The sequence below is a fragment of the Lygodium microphyllum genome, chromosome 16 (genome assembly GCF_053477565.2).
Source record: "Lygodium microphyllum isolate KBCC chromosome 16, Lygodium_microphyllum_v1.1.10, whole genome shotgun sequence".
Lineage (NCBI taxonomy): Eukaryota > Viridiplantae > Streptophyta > Polypodiopsida > Schizaeales > Lygodiaceae > Lygodium > Lygodium microphyllum.
In genome coordinates this window covers 64,393,666-64,415,967 of record NC_141150.1, presented here as the reverse complement: position 1 = coordinate 64,415,967, position 22,302 = coordinate 64,393,666, and the positions used below count along the sequence as shown (strand labels likewise).

The 22,302-nt window shown below is 40.6% G+C and overlaps 2 protein-coding genes across 2 annotated transcripts; both read left to right on the top strand.

The window, feature by feature from the left end:
- The first annotated feature begins 14,431 nt into the window (after positions 1-14,431).
- LOC148022921 (uncharacterized) lies at positions 14,432-15,548 on the top strand. Its single transcript, XM_087695279.1, has 3 exons — positions 14,432-14,518; positions 14,581-14,719; positions 14,770-15,548. The coding sequence occupies exons 1-3, from the start codon at positions 14,432-14,434 to the stop codon at positions 15,546-15,548; spliced, it is 1,005 nt and encodes a 334-aa protein (XP_087551405.1).
- Positions 15,549-20,438: 4,890 nt separating this feature from the next.
- Positions 20,439-21,555, top strand: LOC148022920 (uncharacterized). The gene is made up of 2 exons (XM_087695278.1): positions 20,439-20,525; positions 20,740-21,555. The coding sequence occupies exons 1-2, from the start codon at positions 20,439-20,441 to the stop codon at positions 21,553-21,555; spliced, it is 903 nt and encodes a 300-aa protein (XP_087551404.1).
- The last annotated feature ends 747 nt before the right edge of the window (positions 21,556-22,302 follow it).

The window sequence follows — 22,302 nt, the reverse complement described above, 5'->3', positions numbered from 1 at the left end:
TAAAATTAAACGGACAAAAGTGAATACCTAGCAGTCTTCAACTACAAAATAAATAAATAGGTTGGAACTTTTTCCTAACCTTAATTTAATATGAGTGCACTTTAAACTCATAAACATCCATTAATTTAAATATGTATTTTGCGAAATCATCCGCTATGGAATCACCCACATGCACATTAAATTAACATGATGATCGAAAAGGACAGGCATCCTCATCAACTTCTCACACAAGGAATCCACCTGGTGTACGAGCCCCGGCAATAAATGTAGTTTTACAGAATCCACCGCAAAATCTCATGAAATCCACCGTGGAAAAAAAACTCATGAAATCCACTGTGGTCTCACAAAATCCACCGTGGAATATGCCTCCTGAGGCATCACAGCCTGATCTTAATATGAGGCAACCACGGTGGATTAAAATTGTGCAAGAGTATGACTTTGAAATTAAATTTTGACCTAGTAAAGAAAATGTAGTAGCAGATGCCCTTAGTTGTAAATCCTTCCTTGATGCTCTTATTGTTAAAGAACCATCTAGGACAAAAACTCTAGCTACAATGGTATCAATGCCAACTAATCCTATCATCGATTTGACTAAGATTGAAGCAAATAAGGACCCAAACTATCAACACTTGTTTTGGTAATTTTTGAATAAGGAACAAGATCCCAAATTCAAGACTAAGTATCAAGAATTCTCTACAAATGAAGGCTAACTTGTTTATTTCAGAATGATTCTATGCATTCCTTCAAGTCAGACTCTCAAGAGAAGGATACTTTGGGAAGCACATGACTCTCCTTTTTCAAGACACTTGGGGTATGAAAAAACTCTTAATGCTGTCAGGAAAAGCTATTACTAGCAAATACTCAAGGTTGGTGTACTTAAGTATGTCACTGAATGCCTAAATTTCCAAAGGATAAAATCTAAATGTGTCAAGTTACTAGAAAATTTACAACCACTTGACATTCCCTAAATGAAATGGGATTTTATTAGCATGGACTTTATAGTTAGGTTACCTCTATGTAAGGAGGATATAACTCAATAATGGTAATAGTAGACATGCTAACAAAGGTCGCTCATCTTATTCCAACAAAAATTAATTACAAAGCTTCAAATATTGCAAGAATTTTTGCAAAAGATATTTTTAGGTTACATGGGTTACCTAAAAGGATCATCAATGATCGTGATTCTCTTTTCACATCACATTTTTGGAAGAGTTTATTTAAAGCCATTAGAACCCAGCTTTGTTAGCACTGCTTATCATCCACAAACTAATGGACAGTCAAAACGAGTTAATCAAGTGATTGAGGATATTCTGCATGTATATTGTAGCAAAGAACCTAAAAGGTGGATTCAATATCTACCCTTCAAGGAATTTGCATATAATGCCTCCTATCATCGAAGTATTCAGATGACTCCATTTCAGGCACTATATGGTCAAGATTGCCATATGCCACTTCATTTTTCTGAACCTATTCCAAGGATAGAAGCTTTGAGAAAAAGTATAGAAGAAATGGATTATCAAATCAAGATTATCAAACAAGATATTCAAGGTGCCAAGGATCGACAAAAGCCATATGCTGATCCAAAAAGGCAAGAACAAATCTTCAAAGAAGGAGACATGGTCTTCGTTTGTGTCCATCCAAAGAAGAGTTCTTTGTCTTTAGGAGAATTTAAGAAGCTAAGTCTAAGATATTGTGGACCCTATAAGGTTCTCAAGTTCTTAGGACCAAGCGCTTACAAGATACAACTCCCTAAGAATATAAAAATCCACAATGTATTTCATGCTAGCTTATTGAAAGCATACGTAGCTAACCCTAACCATATCCTTGATGATCAACAAGTTATAATATCTAACCAAGGAGTCCTTGAGCTACAACCTAACACAGTAAATTGATGTAAGAGAGAGAAAATTGAGGAGTAGAACCCTTAGAGAATATCTCGTCTAGTGGAAAGTCTACCTTGAAGAGGATGCCACTTGGATTGACCATGAGTCACTATGTAACCAATATCCCCAGGATGTGATATCCCGACTTTGATTTAAAATCTTCTCGACTTCTCGCAAAATGGACTTGAAGGACTCTAAAATCATTAAATAGAGAATATCTCGAGCAAAAAAACCGAGGATTGTAACCCAACATTTTTTTCGGATTGACAAGGACTATAGCCACCCGTCACAAAAGTTACCACGTAAACAAGAGTTATGAGCCATATTAGTCATTCCTGTTAGTATCTATGGTATGGATGGTCCAAAAATACTAGATTTTTTAACAAAACTAGCATATTTTTTATATTTTGGATATTATTCGTAAGTATCCTTAAAAATTGTGAAATTTTCTAAAACAGGGTGTCATGTAAAAAAATAAAGTGGATTTTTCAATCAATTTCGAGATTTAATGCAAAAAGAAGGATTGGCAAAATCATGTGCATTGTGATCGTAGTTTACAAGTCATTAACAACACTCCGAACGGGGAGAAGAAGGAGTGATCTAGACGATTTTTGAGGAGGTGTCTTGAGGTTTTGCCCCCCTTTTGGAACCAATGCAACAATTAGATTTGTGATTTAAGCATCAGATTGCATCTTGAAAGCTTCAAATTACTGATTTTTGCCAAGCTTCCCTCCACAAAGAACTCTTCTTCTTAGCCACAATCCTTCTTCTCTAATTTAGCTATAAATAAGAGGTATGAGGAGCAGTTGAGAGAGGTTCGAGCAAGAGGGGAGAGGCACTTCTTAGGAGTATGGAGCAAGAGGGAGGAAAAGAGAGGGAGATAGAAGGGTACCCTCTCTCCCCCCTCCCCCCGTGATGCCACAAAATACATATTTAAATTAATAAACATTTATGAGTATAGAGTGCGCACTATGGAATCACCCGCTATGGAATCACCCACTTACACATTATATTAACAAAACGCCCAAAAAGGATAGACGTCCCCATCGACTTTTCGCACAAAGAATCCACCTTGTGTATGAGCCCCGGTAATAAAATTTTACGGAATCCATCGCAAAACCTCACTGAATCCACCGTGGAATATGCCTCCTGGCATCACCCCCACCCCGAGAGGTTGTGAGAGGAAGCTAGAGAGGGGGAGAATTAGAAAGAGAGAGAGAGGGAAGAAAATCCCGAGATATTGTGAGAGAGGAAATTAGAGAGGGGGTTAGAGAGAAAACAGATTCATTCAACCTCCCCTTGTCTCAGTCTTCAACTCGGCAAGCTGCTCTCATGCTCTCCTATCCCGAATTCATTCCACCTTCTCTATCTCTCTCGAACCCACTCGCAAACGATGGCTCCAAAGCAACGAGGTAGAAAGACCATGAAATCCACTACAATTGGTCAAAGAATGGGTATTGCCAGAGATACGAGAGTGCTTGAGGTTGCTGGAATTGCTACTACCAAAACAGAACATCAAGAGTGGCAAACACAAGTGCAAGTAAAGACAAAATTTCCAATGACGTCATGCCAAACCAGGTTGTTCACAACTCTGAAATAGGATATTATTTTCATATCACTACATAAAATAATAAGGTTTTTTTCAAAGTTAAGTGCATAAAATGTTAGTTTTTGCATTTATACTTACATGAGATGTCAGTTTCATCTAGAGAGCGTATTAATACATACACAAATGGTTAACTGCTACCTATGATTTGTAGATAGACTAATCGATATTATGATTCATAGAATCATGATGGAAATAGTTGTAGGAGGTTATTGCATGAAATGAGTAAAGGAGTTTATGCGCACTCAAGATTAGTAAAATAACTCGATATATGTATCGCTAAACATGACAATGGTTAGGAGTTGATTAATGTTTAAAAAGTGAAAGTATATTTAAAGAATCTTGTAAATCATCTCGTTAAACTAAAGGGAATTTGCTTATGTTGGATAAATGAGAAATTTGTGTCTTGCTTAATAATGTTGAAAGATTTGTACTCAATACTTCTTTATGGGAAGAAGAATCATCATAATGTAAGGTTACCTTGGGATAAGGATCTACCTTGCCTATGTAAAGTTGTGAACTGCGATGGTGTGATTATCACTGTTTGAAATAATTGTTTGTGTTTGCTACAATCTAGATCTTTGGTTAAAAACATTGACAAACAGGATAAAAGGAAAGATTGTGCTAGGCTACCCCCAAGCTAGCTACGAGACCCTACTCCAACAAGGTAATGATTATTTCTTCGAGAGGCTTAGACTCGGCTCCATAGCGAAAATATCTGTCCATAGGGATAGTCTCGAGCAGTAGAAAATGCAAATGCCATGGGGGGACTCTGGCTATAAATTCTGCATTACTCCTAGAATCTGATGAGCCCCTTCATGTCCTAGGATGGGATCTTGGAATCCTAATACTAGTTACATGGGAGGAATCTTGGTGGGCAGAATATCCTCGTGGAATTCTATATATCTTCTACAGGATCAGAAAGATAAAAATTAAAAAATTGTAATAAACTTGCAATATAATAAATGATTTTTTTTAAATTCAAGGGTTATTTGAATTGTATGCATGTTTATGAAATGAATTACGTGAAGAGACCTGTGATTTAACGGACTAATTAAGGAAGCTAGTTGTATATGTTTCAATAAATGTGATGTAGATAATTAAAAAACTAAAGATGATACTGTCATAAAAGGAAAGCGGGTGGGCGTGACCCCCAACGGTGTCGTGCCGCTACACGCACACTGTGTAAAAAAAATTTAGATTGTGGCTTCCTTTTAGATTTAGAGAGCCAATGCCACTTTAGGTATTAGTATTAGTGTCCCTGGTTCAAAATATTAGATTTTTTTGGACAAGTTTTTAGTCAATTTTTTATATTCTAGATATTATCTCTTGTAAAAATCCATAAAACTATAGATAACTTCTAGATTAGGAGGACATGTAAAAGAAAGCATGTAGCTTTCAGCCAATTTGAGAGGATTTTATGTTAAAAAAAGAGATTAGCGAAATCGCACGATGTGCGATCGCTGTTTTCAGGCAATGAACAACACTTTGAAAAAGTGGGAGATGAAGAAGGAGTGATCTGGCAGGATTCTGGCCAAGTGTCCTGGTATTTAACCCCCCCTTTCGAAGCCATTGGAAACATCAAATTGGTGATTTGAGCAGCATAGAGGAAGGTATTATTTTGCACACGTTTTTGTCTATTAGAGTTATATTTTTTCAGCATTTTTGTACACGTTTTTGTCTAATAGAGTTATATTTTCTCATAATGCTGAAATAAACTAACAAGCTTCATCTCTGTTAGTATTATTCTATATTTTCTAAATCTTTTTGGGAGCATTCTTCTACATCTTCAATCTCTTTGAACCCCTTCTCTTCCGTCTACTCCTCTCCTTGAATCTACCTACACCCTGATGTCTCTTATCTTCAAGAACTTGGCTTGAAACCTTGAACCCTTCTCTTATCTCTACCATCTTCGAAGTCAAAGCTCTTAAACCCCCATACATTCTTCTCTTGTCAAACCCCTATGGTGACCTTCAACCCTACGCGCTATGACAACGGGTCCATCCAATAGTAGGGTGGTTCCAGTTAGTTGGGAGCTTTTCTAAATCAGTGATAGAAATAGAAAGACGATAAATTGGCCAACTAGTCATTAGGTAGAACCGACTTGCATTGTTTTAGGGGGCTGGAATGGTATTTTACCTTATGGGTAGGACGGTTGATGTACCGCACTCCCCTCTGTCTCCCATTCTCTTTGAACCAAGTGCAATGGCAAGTCCGCTTCATTTCAAGTAATCCTATAGGAAGTGGAAACTCAAATTATTGATGCTTGCTGGCTATTAGGAGACCTGTTTGATTTTAGAAACCCAAAAATTCAGGTCGATCCTAGTGGGTTTGGCCATAACTCTTCCATTGCAATGTAGACTCAGTAGGGCCTATGTGACAAACCTCGTGATACTCCAAGGGAGCACCAAGTGGCATCATTTTGGAAAACCTACTAATGCACTACTAAAAGGTGCGCTATGGATTGAGACTGGCGGACACCTCACAATGTCTTGCTGATCAGTTTCAATAGTACTTGGATTTGTACTCTCCCTTTCACCTTCCTAGGAGTCAGTCTCAATATAGGATCTGATTCTTGATGATACAGAAATCCAAAATTTGGATTTCGAAGGAGAAGCACCCCAAGCTATAGCTATAGCCAAAGTAGAAAATTTTTATGTTCTGAGATAGGAGAGGGATAAAGTCAACATGATTTAGAATCACACATGTAAAAGGTTACAAGGGTCATGGAGGATACCCTCACTACATTCTACCTTGGTCTTGGAAGAAATGAAGCCAATAAACATTAGTGTTGACTTCCAAACTGAAGACCATCTAGTTGGCTTCTTGATAGAAATCAAAGACATCTTTGCTTGGGATTACTCTGAAATGAAGGGGTTAGATCTCAAGTTTTACCAGCATCAGATTTCCCTCAAATTAGATGTTGTGCCATTCCAAATGCAAAGATATCACATGAATCTCCACATGGCAAAGCCCATCAAAGATGAGATGGATCAACTCCTCCTCTAAGTTCACTTTATCCCTGTAGTGAATCACACAAAGCGGATTTGGCCATGTTATTGTCCCTAATAAAAAAATAGATGCAAAGGATCTATGTAGATTACAAGAAGTTGAATGCTACAACCATTCCAAATGAGTTCTCCATTCCCTACCTTGATAGCATTCTCAATGAGGTTGTTGGCTCACCATGAAATGTATTCCTTCTTGGATGGATTCAGTGGTAGGCCTACTTGCTTCATATGAACAAGCCAAAAGAGCTTTTATCACAGCATGGGGTGTATTTGTATGAAAAATAATGTTGTTTGGGCTAAAGAATACACTAGCTTCCTTCTAGTGGGATATCTAGGAAAGTTTTGGACCCTATCTAAAAAATTCATGCATGTATTCTTGGGTGACTTCAGTATCTTCGATACTCCTATTTCACTAGCATCATCTTTGGCTCTATTTAAGTAGATGCTAGAAAGTCAATCTAAGTCTAAACCCCATGAAATGTCTCTTTGCGGTAAAAGGTGGAGTTCTATTGGGTCACATTATTCATGGTGATGGCATTGCTATGGATCCCAATAAGCCAGTTGCCATCATGTAGGCCCCCATACCCAATTCCCCACTATAGTGCTATGTTTTTAGGAGCCAATCCATTGGCATGGATGGCATTTGTGCCTCCTAGCCCATGTAGTTAATTCTCTCAATTAGCTACCCAACACACCTAAAGCAACCTCCACATGCAACAAGCAACGAACTTAGCATTTGAACATCTCCTGTTATTCTTATCTAAGGCCCCAATCCTAGTCTCACCAAATCAAACAAATCCTTTTCATGTCTTTGTGGATGCTTTAGATATAGCAATAGGTACTGTACTTATGTTGTGTAATAGGATACCAATGGTTGGTTTCAATCCATTTTTTGTGCCAAATGATGACTCTTTGGTATTGAAAAAATTTAGTTTATCACACAAAGGGAATGCCTCAAAATGATATATTTTGTGAAGAAATTCTACCATTATCTACTTGGCAATTCCTTTGTCTTTTCACATGGATCACTACTCTACTCTGCTTGGTCCAATAGTAGAATATCACAAGAAGACTGGCTCAATGGATTCTTTTGCCCCAAGACTTTGACTTTGAGGTGGTGCACGCACCTAGAGCATGGCATGTAATTGAAAATTTTCTTTCCCAAATTGATTTTGGAGAAGCTATTCTTAGAGTAGATGATGACTTTCTAGATATGCAATAATTTTATGTAGCAGTTGACAATCCCAAAGCTGACCCACCCAATACTCTCTAGATGTGGTACGAGGAATTGTTGATCTACCTAAAATTAGGACAAGTGTTGGACCATATTTTGATGGAAAAGTGCAAATGATTGGCCCTCTAAGCGGGCATTTTGAATATGTCCTTGGTTAGCTCTACCACAAAACACTTTTTGGCATACCACTATGTGTCATTCTTCCTATGGAGAAAGATGCAACCATGGAAGAAGCTCCTCAAGGTACTATTGAAGGCCACTTCGCAAATGATGTTACAATCAAGAAAATTCAATAAGCAAGACTATGGTGGCCTACTATGCATGGAGATGTCCATAGATTTGTCCAAAAATATGATGTGCCACCGGCTTGGTGAATCCCTATCCTAGGACTGGTTACCCCTTTACTTGATCTTTCCATTGGAACACTTTTAGGAAAAGGGATTGGACTTTGTCAGCCCTATCAAACTTACGGTATCATACACTAAAAACAAGTACAATAATGTACAATTGTACCAAGTGGGTCAAAGCATGGGCATTGTCAAGTAATTTAACATTGGTAGTTGAAAAGTGCCTCTTTAAAGATATATTCACTTGTTATGGTTGTCTCTTAGAATTGGTAACTGATTGAGGGAGTCAATTTGTAAATAATCTCATCAAGCATATGACTTCTTCCTTCATAGTATCATAGAACATCTTATCATATTATCCACAAATCCAACAACTTGAACAAATTCACAAACAAGACTCTATGCAAAATTCTTAGAAAGCTAGTAGAGCATTACAAGAAAGATTGAGATAACAAAATCCTAGCAATGCTATGGGTGTACTGTAATTCCTTCAAGCTGTCAATAGGCCTCACTCCTTAAAAGCTTACCTTCGGTCATTGAGGCAATTAGGCCTCTAGAATTTATAGTTTTCAATCTTTAGATTAAGTTGTTGAAGATCACCCTCTTCTACACGAATCCCTTCCTTTCCAATTGGGAAATCTCATAGAGTTAGATGAGGACCAAATTTAGAGTTCGTACCTCCTATCCAAAAACTACTAGCATTGCCCCATAAAAGTGCTCAAAATTTGCAAAAAAAATTGAATTTCAAGGGAAAATTAAACTCCATCAACGTGGTAGAAGGAATTGGGTCGATTTTAAGCGGTAAGAAGCAAGCAGGCTCCAAAACCGCTTTAAAGGCTCACCAAGTGACGGTTGCAGAATTTTCATAATTTTTTAAGGATGTCTGATAGGACTTCAGGAAATTCCCAACAATGGGAGGCTTTGAGACAAACATGCAGTAATTTCTAGGAGTCGAATCGGAGGCCGGACGTGGAAATGGGAGTGCCAGAGACCACGACAAAAAGAAGCCAAGTCTAAAAGGACTTAAGGGGTAAGAGCGGTTGTGACCTTTGCCCCCCCCCCCCCCCCCCCCAATTTTTCAAGCGACTAGAGGGGGGGGGAGACATATTTTTTCATGGCAATGAAAAGAAAAAGATGGGGCGGCAGTAGGCGACGAGTTTTTGTGGAGAGGGGGGCTACAAGGCATCTCCCACCTCAATATAACCCCATAAACCAATCATACTAGTAAGATACAAAAGATCTCCTCCTCGTATCATTGCCCTCCGCTCCTCCAATGGCTATTCGGATGGTCCGCTATGAATCGAGCCTTTCTCTCTCCTCCCTCTCTCTCTTGCAAGGGGTAGTTTCTGCATGTGAAGGGAGATGAAACCCAGGTGGTGAATGCTTGCCCGGTGTGGTACCGGATCACTTCCAAGTTGACTTGGGGCTGGAGATGGATGATTGGAGATGGGATGAGAATTAATTTTGGACTATTTTGTTGTCCAAAATCTGGTTTTAGAAACCCACAACCATAAAAAACCCATTAACTCTATTTTATAAAGGGAAAAATGCTTCTTTTTTAGGGTTGGTTGGCCAAATGATGTTCATATTAGATGAAAGTTGGTAGGAATGTTGTTTGCTATATGTTTGATGATTCTATGTCAGAAAAATAAGAATACATACTGCCATAATGCTGAAAATAATTTTCTAAAACCCGAAAAACATGCATTTTACAAAGAAAATGGGATTTTTTGTCATTTTGGGTTTGATAAAAATGATGCATGAGGGATGAAATGTGGAAAATGAGTGATTCTCAGTTTTCATAATTAGAAAAACTAGTAAATGCTCTATTTTCTTGATAAATAAATAGTGAAAAATAGCAAAAAAATAGAAAAATTTAGATTTTTTGCGATAAATAAATAAGGAAAAATATGATTAATGTCCGTGCACGTTTGGCAAGGTTGAGGCATGAGTTATAGCCTTAGCTTACCCTTGTGTGTATGTTTTAGTGTGTTTTTATTGCTTTATACATTGAAAATGACAAAAAAAAGCCCTACACCTATGCAATGATGCAACACATAAGCGATAGGGGAAAGTGTAGATTATGAAGTAAAGTTTGATCTTTTGTATATGCACATCATATAGGACAATGGAAATTTAAGTTTTAAGAGGCTAGTAGCATGAGGTAACTTGGTGCTAGTCTCTAACAACACAGCAACAACGAGTAGATTAAAATAATTGAAGGGCTGATTTTTTCACTCTACTTTGCTGATTTTTAATAATAAAATGTTTGTGTACAATAAGCATCCACTTTTGTATTTGCATGCCACATGGTATAATCTCTTGGATGCATAGCACCTATATGCTAAACATTGACCAATGCTAAGAGTGTAAGGAAGTCCTTGCTATAGGTTAGACGAGCGGTTCCTTGGGATAAGTTCAATGAGGAAAAATCAACTCATAGATCGTTCGTCGATAAATCAAAGAGTGGAGCTTGTATGCTTGTTCTTTATGTTGAACCAGTGCATCTTGGGGCCAATCCCTGAGATGTAGCAGAGCTGCAGTAGTAAGGCCGCGGTGTTTTAGCAGAGAGGTTGCCTCCTGTGTGTATGATATGAGGTATTATACCTATATATTATGGGATCTCCCTCTGAGGAGTAAGGGAAGGTAATGTTGGACTGTGTCCTATTACAAAAGCAAAATCGATATTAGAGTTTAGTGTAGTGTGAGCTTTAGATACTCCTGGCCATCGCGAAGCTGTGTGGGGTGTCTTGTGTGTCTTAGAGGCCCGGCTAGTGCTAGAGAGTGAGTGTCGGGCCCATTTTAGGTCCCGCCATGTGGTACATTTATTGAGAGCCTCCAATAAGCAGTGGCTCCAAATCTAGGGTCTCTAGGGACCAAATAGTCAGTTTATGTCCTTTGACAAGAACCATCAAGCCAAAATACAAAAAGAAAAACCTGTTGAGAGGGCTAGAGGGCAGACTGAGATTCTAAGGTATTATTCTGCTCAAAGGAGCAACTCGATACGCAAAAGCGGTAGTGGTTTTAATAATACAAGTGTCACAAGCAGCCCTTTGAGTGCAAGACAAAGTCCTAATACTTTCTCTCTTCCAATCAATCAACCCACTTCAAGTGGGGGTGTAGTTTTACCTACACAAACTCCTATTGTCGATCCAATTGTAGCCATGGTACAACCCATTGCAATTCCATCAGGGACACAGGATTTAGCGGCATTAGAAGCACCTTAACCCATCTTCAATGGGTTAGAAAAAGAAGATGGAGAACTCCATATTAATTAGTTTAAAAAACTCATGTTCAACTATCGACTCCAAGACGAAGAACACTTAATGATGTTCTTCAACATGACAATAAAAGGAAGGACAGCAGTATGGTATTGCAGTCTAGAGGCCGAAACCATAAGTAGCATTGATGCTTCACGGCCTTTCGTAGAGATTTTGCCCCTGAGAGGGGTGGACAATATTGGTTGTGTGTCTTGAATGTAACATGCCAATAGCTAAATGAGAATGTCTAGGCCTTGCCAAGAAACTAAAGCAAGTTCTTCACAAACTTGATACTTATATTCCCATTCCATCAACTGCACAGTTGCAATATTTCCTACATGGATTAGATTTCAACATCCAAGTGCAGTTGAGTAGTGTCACTTTGGCTGACATTGACATTACTATTACCCAAGCAAAAGGAGTAGAGTCGCGCTTGCAAGCAGCTTATGCAGTAAGGGGAAATTGGAATGGCAATAATTTGGCACTGAACAATGGGAGTCAAGGGAAACCCATGTCAAATGAAAATGGAAGAGGGAGTATCATGCCAAATTTTCCTATGTTACCAGCTCCTCCCAGTGTGACTATGCATATGGCTAGTCAGATGGCCCCACTGAATGGTGGAGGACAAACAAAGAACCATAATGTTGTCCCAGTAAGTCAGCGGCCAATTCCCAATCAAGTGATTAGGCCAATGGGACGATAGATAGGTAATCGCAGCTATGAGTCAAGTGCCTCAAATGTCTTTGGTAAAGTTAAGGATATGATGAAGCACTACATTGACATGATTACCGAATAGTATAGACAAATAGCTATGGATGTCAATTCTTAAGAAGCAACAGAATTTGATAGGGATTCGACACCCTAAAGAGGGTGCCTCCTCAAGATTCAGATGTAAGTGGTGTGGTGGCCAACATTTCCCTAAGAATTATCCAAATGTCAAATGTGATATTTTCAAAAAAAATTGCCACTTAGTTGCTACCTATTGGAGCAAGATCAATTCTCTCCAACAAGGAAGTAAACAACCAGGTCCAGTTAATCATCGCACACAAGAGAATAATCTCCAGCAAGATGATGGACTAAGACAAATACTGCAAAGAGGAAAGGCTACAGTAGAGGAGTTGCCTCATGGTAGTGGAGTTAGTCTTATTGAGGCTGTACGTGTCAATGATGCTGAAACTTCTAATCTACTAGCTGTAACAAGAGTTCAAAAGACTAGAGAGGGTGATAAAGGAACTGTAAAACCTGCTGAGATAAACCCTAAGCAAGATGTTAGGGAAAAGAAAGTCCTAAATCCTGATATGGAAGGTGGACCTCTAAGGCCTATAAAGAATTTCCAAGAAAGAAAGAAAGATTTTAAAAAAAGGCTCTAAAGCCAATCCAAAGACCAAAGGACAGAATGCTTTGGTGAGAGAAGAGAGCTTTGGCTAACTACCATGGCTTTGATCTAGCAAGTTCTCTTTGCAAAGTTAAACTAGACGTGAACCTCCTGCAATTGATTAAACTATCTCCACAAGTATGCAAGGAATTTAAGAAAATCTTGTATATTGGGTATATTATAGAACCTTTGGGCATAGCACGAGTGGGAGAAGATTGGTTCGAGCATGTTGAAAAGCATTATCCCAAGGTTCGAGCATATGTGGATGAAATATTAGTGGAGCGTGCTATCGTGGACGTCATTGGATCCTCCGTCAATATCATGAGTTCAGACTTGATGGAGAGGCTAGGTCTGAAATCCAAAAAGACAGCTCTACACTTCTTAGGATGGCTAATGATAGTCTAAGGCAACCAGAAGGTTGCATCACTAAAGTCCATGTTACCATTGCAAGTGTGGAATGCTATCTAGACTTTAGGGTGATAGGTTTGCAGGACGTCCTAGCTATCAAGTTTTGCTAGGTAGGCCATGGATTTTACGAACAGACTATCAAGTTGATATACATATTGGTTGAGTGATTCTAGGTAGAGGTGCCAATAGTGTAATATTGGATGCTTACCTTGAGTCTCCTCAAAGTGAGAGAGCTCCTTTATCCTCTACTAAACTTTAAACAGTAGATGATTCATCTTGTATTGAGACGTCATTGAGCGATGGATCTAAAGAAGGATCCACTACAGAGAGCATTTATACAATAACTTTGAATGAGTCGATAAAGCTGCAAGATAGGATAAGAGACGCTGTCGTATTGCTGCGCATTCGAGGTGTGTAAACCACCCAAAAGTCATGTGTGTGATTTGATACTTTGTACATACTTAGTTGTTATGTTTGCTCTTTCATTCTATGCCGAAGACAGAGAAGAATAAGGGATTTTGGTAGACTGGTAACCCGAGATGCAATCTCATGGGCTACACTTATTTCAAGATATGCCGATTATGGGCTTTGTGAGGATGTTTTCAATAATTACAAATGGATGAGGCTTATCAAGTATTTGACAGACTTTCAGAACAAGGGAACGAAGTCAGTTTGGTTTTGAATGCCATACATGTAGGTAAACTTAATGAAGTTGGGACATCATCCCTGTATCTGTTCCTCCCTACTTGTCATGGTGCGCCCCTAATTGGATGAAGAGGGAACTATGCAAGCTTGTGCTGTTTGGTTGGACTGTATTTGAGCCAGACTCCACCATTTCCAATGGGCTAGCTGGTAGTCCGAGGATGATTTGATTAATGACTGGTACTTTGGTCACCATCTTGTGATGTAATGACAATCCAAAAAGATTGGTTTGGACCGTGCTCATATGACAGTGCTTGCTTTCTTTTATCCTTCAACCTATATTTCAGAGGAGGAACAGGGTCTAAAAAAGGAAGAAAAGCAAATGGTTATTTTTGAAAAGGGAGCTTTTTGAATTGAAAAGAAAGAGGGAAAAGGCAAGGAGTCTGAAAAAGGGAGAGAAGGAGGATAATACGGGGGCAGAATTCTGGGGAGGGGAAGAGTCGACACGCAGGGAAAAAGCTCTGCAATTTGGGGGGCACGGGAGAGGATTGGAAGGGAAACAGTGACGAGGAGAAAAAGAGAGGATTGGGGAAGAAAGCGCTGGAAGGCAGAGACAGAGTGCTGAAGTCGTAGGCAAGAGAGAGGATTGAAGGAAAACAGGGAAGATGAGGGACAAACCTCGGAACATCGACGGCATTCAAGAGCTGAATGTATCCAAAATGGAATCGAAGGTCGTCATCTGGAGGGAAACGGTATTTTGGGGCCGAGACGATATTGGATTCGTATGAGAACGATACTCTGCACTGAATCATAGAGGAGAATTCAGGGGGAGGAGAAGAGTCGACACGCAGAGAAAAAGCTCTTGAGTCTGAGTGAGCAGCAGCTCGTGGATTGGGATCATGAGTGTGATCCAGATTATGGGAAGGATGGTTATGATTTAAGGTGCCGTGGTGGTCTGATGACCAGTGCTTACAGTTACATTATGAAAGCTGGAGGCTTACAGCTAGAGGAAGATTACCCCTACAAAGGCAGACTGAGTGCGGATACTCTGCGCTGGAAAAAAAATGGAGGACGGCATCAGCTGTGAGGAGGAGGCTTCAACGAAAAAGCATCGATTACAGAAGAGGGGCCTTCTCTCTGTATGAAGGCACCGTCTTGCACGAGAGGCGGACTCCCGTCCATCACAAGTTCGCATGTCACGTCCGATATGCCCTCGTCAACCTGGATTCTGCACCTTCCTGGTTCGTTTCCGCAGCCTCTCGTCATCACTTGAGTGCTCAGCAAGCTCGTAGTATCGCGCAGACCGTGGGCCCAGTATACTTGCTTACTGTGCCTACTAGTGTTGGTTATGAGCAGAATCCACTGAGTGTCTACTATTGCTTCGATGGAAATGAGAAAAATCTGTCCTGCTGCATTGCAGAGGTCACCAACACACCATGGGCAGAGAGAGTTACCTTTATATTTGATGCAGGAGGTGATGCTGTTGCAAAACCCCTTCATGTTAGCCCATTCATGGATATGTCAGGGACTTGGAAAATCAAAACCTCTGTGCCTGACAAAGAACTGGTGTTCACAATAACTGTGCAACATTCTGAATTTGGTAACTATTTCACAGCAGCTTTGAAAGCAAAGAGAATAGAGAAGCCTTTACTGGATGCAGAGGCCTTTTTCTGGTTGATGCCTCATAAAACAGCACTGGGAATTTATTGCAGGCACATAACCAGGCTCTGTATGACACTGCAAAAAGCAAAGAGAAGATCATACCAGTTTATAAAGGGATGATGCACTTTCTTCTGCAAGGGAAGTCTGATGACAATGTGACCATCATATTGAATGATATCGGATGACAGAATAAGGTCCCAGTCCGTTCATGACTGAAGATTTCCATCTTCATATGTACTAAATTATTGTTACTCGAGGGGAGACTTACCGAGTTTTGATGTTTCGTATTAAGGAGTGATTTTGCTGGTTTTTCTCCTATGCCAAGAATAGATTTGTGACTTCAAATTCCTTATAGTATTGGACATTATTATGATCTGTACTAAAACTGTTTTCTAAACCTCTTGTATATACCTCTGAGGATCTTCTGTACTTGTCCTTTATTGCTGCTGTAACTATTCTGAAGAAATATAAATATGATTCTTTGTGGAGGCTGCTGCTATTGACGATCTATCCTTCTATCCTGAAATTATGCAATGTCCTCAGTGGTCGTGACTTGGCTTTCGAAAACCCTTCGACATCTTTGGTGAACCCGACGTGAAAGCGTCGCAGAAATTTCAGGATGGGAGACACTTCAGCCTCTATTTCAGCTTCTTCTACAATTCCAGCTGCCTCTACTTCAGCTCCATCTATGACTGCTGCGTCAAGTACTTCAACGGAGGATCTAAAACAGATTTTACAGAATATGTCCATGTATATGCAGCTCCAAAATCAGCAAACACAAATGTATATGCAGCAGCAACAACAATTGCATCAACAGCAGTTGTCTCAGCAAAGGCAACTCTTTTCGGAGCAGGAGAATGCAAACAGTGCGACAAAGGCTATTGAAGCAGTTGAGAGTGAGAAGAAGCTATTTGACGGGTGTAATGTTTCAGTATATTTGAAGACATATGAGATCAAGATGGGGTTTTTTGGAGTTCCTGCTGGACTTATGAGTAAGTACTTCCTTCGTCTTGTCACACCTGCTTTGAGGACAAAAGTGACTGATCTTTTTATTCAAAATACACATTGGCAAGATTTTAAGAAGGCTTTGAAAGAAGAATACTTCCTTGAGGACTTTGGTATGGCTACTCGGCGGTCATTCCGAGAGTGGGTCTACATGCCAAACAAAGGTTTCGCTGCTTCGGAGTTGATTCGAGAATTCGAAGAGAGGTATAGTCAGCTTGATGCCATTGAACAAAGAGCATTGGATGTTGAAAAAGTTGAGCTTTTCTTGCAAGCTGCAGATCCTGCTCTTCAAGAAGAATTGGGTGAGCTTCTTGAAGATCACACGAAGCCTATGGGTCTTAAAACTGATTGGCAGGATGCTCAGGATGCAGTCTCGACTTTGACCAAGAGGAGGATATGGAAGACTCGCCTACAGAATGGTTCCATGACACCTACACCATCATCAGCTCCTATGCCTACTTCTATCCCTGTTATTTCTTCTCCTCCTCAGCCAGTTTCTTGGCCTATGCCAGTGCCTACTGTTTCTACTCCACCTATTCCTCCTGTTCCACGACCGATGCCTATACCTTCTGCTCCAAAACCATCCGCTCCATCGGTGCCTACATCTCTTGATGACATAATCAAAGGCATCACAGATTTGACACTTGAGTCAGTCAAAGCGGAGTTGGTGGGTAAGTTGAAGGAGCAGTTTGCTTCGACTGTGCCTACTACTTCTTCTAGTGCTCCTACTACACCTAGGAGTGCTCCTAGTGCACCTAGGAGAGATCGGAGATGTATTTGGTGTGATAGTACGGAGCATCAGCATTGCAGGGATTGTGACTCTTTCCAGGATGCAAGGAGGCAGAATTTGGTATATTGGGGGCAAGATGGTAAGATTTGGTTGACTGAGACAGGAGCTCCACTTGCTACCAACTTTGGTAAAGGTGGAATGAAGAAGTTAGTGGAGGACATGGCTACGCGTACTTCTTATGTGACGGCTAGAGGTGATGCTTCTACATATGGAGTACAGATTGAGAAGGGATCAGAGACTCAGTCCACACTATGGACTTATGCTATGGAGACTGCAAGCAAGGGAAAAATTCAGCAAACTGTTTTGACTAGTGCAGGCTCTAGCATCAGATCAGAGACAGGTTGGGACTCGCCTGTTGACAGGTACTCTATTTATGCTTATTTGGCTAAATCTCATGGTGCAGATGTACTTGTTGAGGAGAAACGTAAGAGGGATGAAGAAAATCCAAGTGCAGCTAAGAAGACTAGAGGGGGTGAGTTTGTTTCTCCACCTACTGCAGGACCGTCTTCAAGACCAGGGCCAGATCGACAGATGGAGGATGCTCAAAAGAGGGAAAAGAGGCAAGAGCCTAGAGAGAGAAAGCAGCCAGGATTCAGATTGATGTCCGATATTGAGACATCTATAGACATGAAGAAAATCTTTAATGATAAGATACTTGGCAGTGAGGTGACTTTCACTATCTCTGAGATTTTGGGCATCTCAAAAAGAGAGTTTCAGGATCAGTTTCAGGAGGTCTTGAAGAGGAAAAGACATGCATTGGCTACCACTAATACACAGGGAGTTTTGATTGGAGAGTTGGATGATGATGATGATGAGGTTATGGTTGATAATGCTTCTGTTTTGCCGCAGGTAGAGAAGAGGGTTCAGCCTATGCATTATGCTGAAATTGATGAGCCTGTCATGATACCGCGTAGTCACTTTTCGCGGAGCCATTGGGCTAGGGCAACTACAGAGACGATGGTAAAGGTTGGAGAAAAATAGGTACCTTATGTTGCATTGGTTGATCATGGTCCAGAGATTAATCTCATAGTTCGTGGAGTTTATGAGAGTAATAGATGGCCTATGGATGTAGAGCATGGGTGGCGTATGAGAGCCGCCAATAATACTGCAGGTGATTTATATGCTGCTTGCCCTAGTGTCAGGGTTTCTATTGGTGATGTAGAGGAGGATTTTCATTTCTTTGTGCAGGATTCATGCTCTTATCATTAATTCTTGGTCAGCCATTCATTACAGAGATGCGCATGGAAACAAAGGTCATGGATGATGGATCTGCTTATGCACGGATTCGCAGTAAAGATGGTATGAGAGCAGTTCAGTTTATGACTGTATGTGTGAACCATGTTAGAAACAGGGATACTCTCAGAGATGCACCCTTACCCACTGTGAGGGATTCGGGTTTTCATTAGGTACCGCCGTTTCGCGAGACGACGGCGGTACAGAGGAGAGGAGATTGGAGTTCTCGCCTCCTGGCAGCAGTGTTTTCTCCTCCGGTTATGTTGGGATTTCAGCAAACAGTTCAATGAGTTATCAAAAGACTTCTAAGTTGCCTAGAGCTGCCAGGCAGTATATATGCAGGAAGGAGAAAAATTTGAAAAATGCAGGAATTTTGGAGGATGATGAGCACATAGATGGTATGTATGACAGTGTGATTTGTGCAGATACGATGTCAGAGATGGGAGATATGCTGAAAACTGATATGTTGAATTGTCATAGTAATGTATTAGTGCAATCCCTGGACATGTTTCATGAAATTGCAGATTTTGTATCACAGATTGAGTCAGAGGCTGAGGTAACTCAGCAAAGAGTATTGAGTGCTGAAGAAATTCAGCAAACAGAGTTTCCAGCTGGTTATGATCAGCTTTCAGAGAGACAGAGGGCTGAAAATTTTCAGCCAACAGAGTTTACTGCTGAAATATTTCAGCCAGCCTTGAAAATCAGCATACTGCACTTCGGAAGATGGTGAAAAGATGGTTTGGGCCGTATATAGTCAGACATGTCTTTGATAATGCAACATATGAGCTAACAGAATTGGATGGAACAGTGCTTAGAGTGCCTATTGCTGGAAAAAGAATTAAGATTTTCAAGAAAAGAGATGATGAGGATTATGCATTGGAAGAATTTTCAAGAGAAGAGCAACGACAAGAAACTCCAATGGAAGAGACAGATGATATGGCTGAAAATCTTGTTGATCTACCGGAAATGCATAACGAAGAGATTGATTTGTTTGTGGATCTTGATGATAATGATCATGGGTAGTTTGCCCATCCGGAGGATGCGCAGGATTAGAGGGGGTGGATGTCGTATTGCTGCGCATTCGAGGTGTGTAAACCACCCAAAAGTCATGTGTGTGATTTGATACTTTGTACATACTTAGTTGTTATGTTTGCTCTTTCATTCTATGCCGAAGACGGAGAAGAATAAGGAATTTTGGTAGACTGGTAACCCGAGATGCAATCTCATGGGCTACACTTATTTCAAGATATGTCGATTATGGGCTTTGTGAGGATGTTTTCAATAATTACAAATGGATGAGGCTTATCAAGTATTTGACAGACTTTCAGAACAAGGGAACGAAGTCAGTTTGGTTTTGAATGCCATACATGTAGGTAAACTTAATGAAGTTGGGACATCATCCCTGTATCTGTTCCTCCCTACTTGTCATGGTGCGCCCCTAATTGGATGAAGAGGGAACTATGCAAGCTTGTGCTGTTTGGTTGGACTGTATTTGAGCCAGACTCCACCATTTCCAATGGGCTAGCTGGTAGTCCGAGGATGATTTGATTAATGACTGGTACTTTGGTCACCATCTTGTGATGTAATGACAATCCAAAAAGATTGGTTTGGACCGTGCTCATATGACAGTGCTTGCTTTCTTTTATCCTTCAACCTATATTTCAGAGGAGGAACAGGGTCTAAAAAAGGAAGAAAAGCAAATGGTTATTTTTGAAAAGGGAGCTTTTTGAGTTGAAAAGAAAGAGGGAAAAGGCAAGGAGTCTGAAAAAGGGAGAGAAGGAGGATAATACGGGGGCAGAATTCTGGGGAGGGGAAGAGTCGACACGCAGGGAAAAAGCTCTGCAATTTGGGGGGCACAGGAGAGGATTGGAAGGAAACAGTGACGAGGAGAAAAAGAGAGGATTGGGGAAGAAAGCGCTGGAAGGCAGAGACAGAGTGCTGAAGTCATAGGCAAGAGAGAGGATTGAAGGAAAACAGGGAAGATGAGGGGCAAACCTCGGAACATCGACGGCATTCAAGAGCTGAATGTATCCAAAATGGAATCGAAGGTCGTCATCTGGAGGGAAACGGTATTTTGGGGCCGAGACGATATTGGATTCGTATGAGAACGATACTCTGCACTGAATCATAGAGGAGAATTCAGGGGGAGGAGAAGAGTCGACACGCAGAGAAAAAGCTCTTGAGTCTGAGTGAGCAGTAGCTCGTGGATTGGGATCATGAGTGTGATCCAGATTATGGGAAGGATGGTTATGATTTAAGGTGCCGTGGTGGTCTGATGACCAGTGCTTACAGTTACATTATGAAAGCTGGAGGCTTACAGCTAGAGGAAGATTACCCCTACAAAGGCAGACTGAGTGCGGATACTCTGCGCTGGAAAAAAAATGGAGGACGGCATCAGCTGTGAGGAGGAGGCTTCAACGGAAAAGCATCGATTACAGAAGAGGGGCCTTCTCTCTGTATGAAGGCACCGTCTTACACGAGAGGCGGACTCCCGTCCATCACAAGTTCGCACATCACGTCCGATATGCCCTCGTCAACCTAGATTCTGCACCTTCCTGGTTCGTTTCCGCAGCCTCTCGTCATCACTTGAGTGCTCAGCAAGCTCGCAGTATCGCGCAGACCGTGGGCCCAGTATACTTGCTTACTGTGCCTACTAGTGTTGGTTATGAGCAGAATCCACTGAGTGTCTACTATTGCTTCGATGGAAATGAGAAAAATCTGTCCTGCTGCATTGCAGAGGTCACCAACACACCATGGGCAGAGAGAGTTACCTTTATATTTGATGCAGGAGGTGATGCTGTTGCAAAACCCCTTCATGTTAGCCCATTCATGGATATGTCAGGGACTTGGAAAATCAAAACCTCTGTGCCTGACAAAGAACTGGTGTTCACAATAACTGTGCAGCATTCTGAATTTGGTAACTATTTCATAGCAGCTTTGAAAGCAAAGAGAATAGAGAAGCCTTTACTGGATGCAGAGGCCTTTTTCTGGTTGATGCCTCATAAAACAACACTGGGAATTTATTGCAGGCACATAACCAGGCTCTGTATGACACTGCAAAAAGCAAAGAGAAGATCATACCAGTTTATAAAGGGATGATGCACTTTCTTCTGCAAGGGAAGTCTGATGACAATGTGACCATCATATTGAATGATATCGGATGACAGAATAAGGTCCCAGTCCGTTCATGACTGAAGATTTCCATCTTCATATGTACTAAATTATTGTTACCCGAGGGGAGACTTACCGAGTTTTGATGTTTCGTATTAAGGAGTGATTTTGCTGGTTTTTCTCCTATGCCAAGAACAGATTTGTGACTTCAAATTCCTTATAGTATTGGACATTATTATGATCTGTACTAAAACTGTTTTCTAAACCTCTTGTATATACCTCTGAGGATCTTCTGTACTTGTCCTTTATTGCTGCTGTAACTATTCTGAAGAAATATAAATATGATTCTTTGTGGAGGCTGCCGCTATTGACGATCTATCCTTCTATCCTGAAATTATTCAATGTCCTCAGTGGTCGTGACTTGGCTTTCGAAAACCCTTCGACAACGCATGATCTAATTGAGTTGGACCTTGGTACGCCAAAAGGACTATGTGTCCTTAATTCAAGAGTTTCGCGACATCTTTGCTTGGAGTTATGATGAACTTAGAGGCATTCCTCCCAGCTTGGTTGTGCATACCATTCCTTTAAAGAAAGAAAGTCAACCCGTACGTCAAAAAGTAAGGCGCATGCCTTTTGAACTAAGGGACGGGCTATTCGAGGAGCTATAGAAGTTGTAGAAAGCGGGTTTGATCTTCCCTGTTCAGCATACTAAATGGTGTTCACCAGTTGTGATCA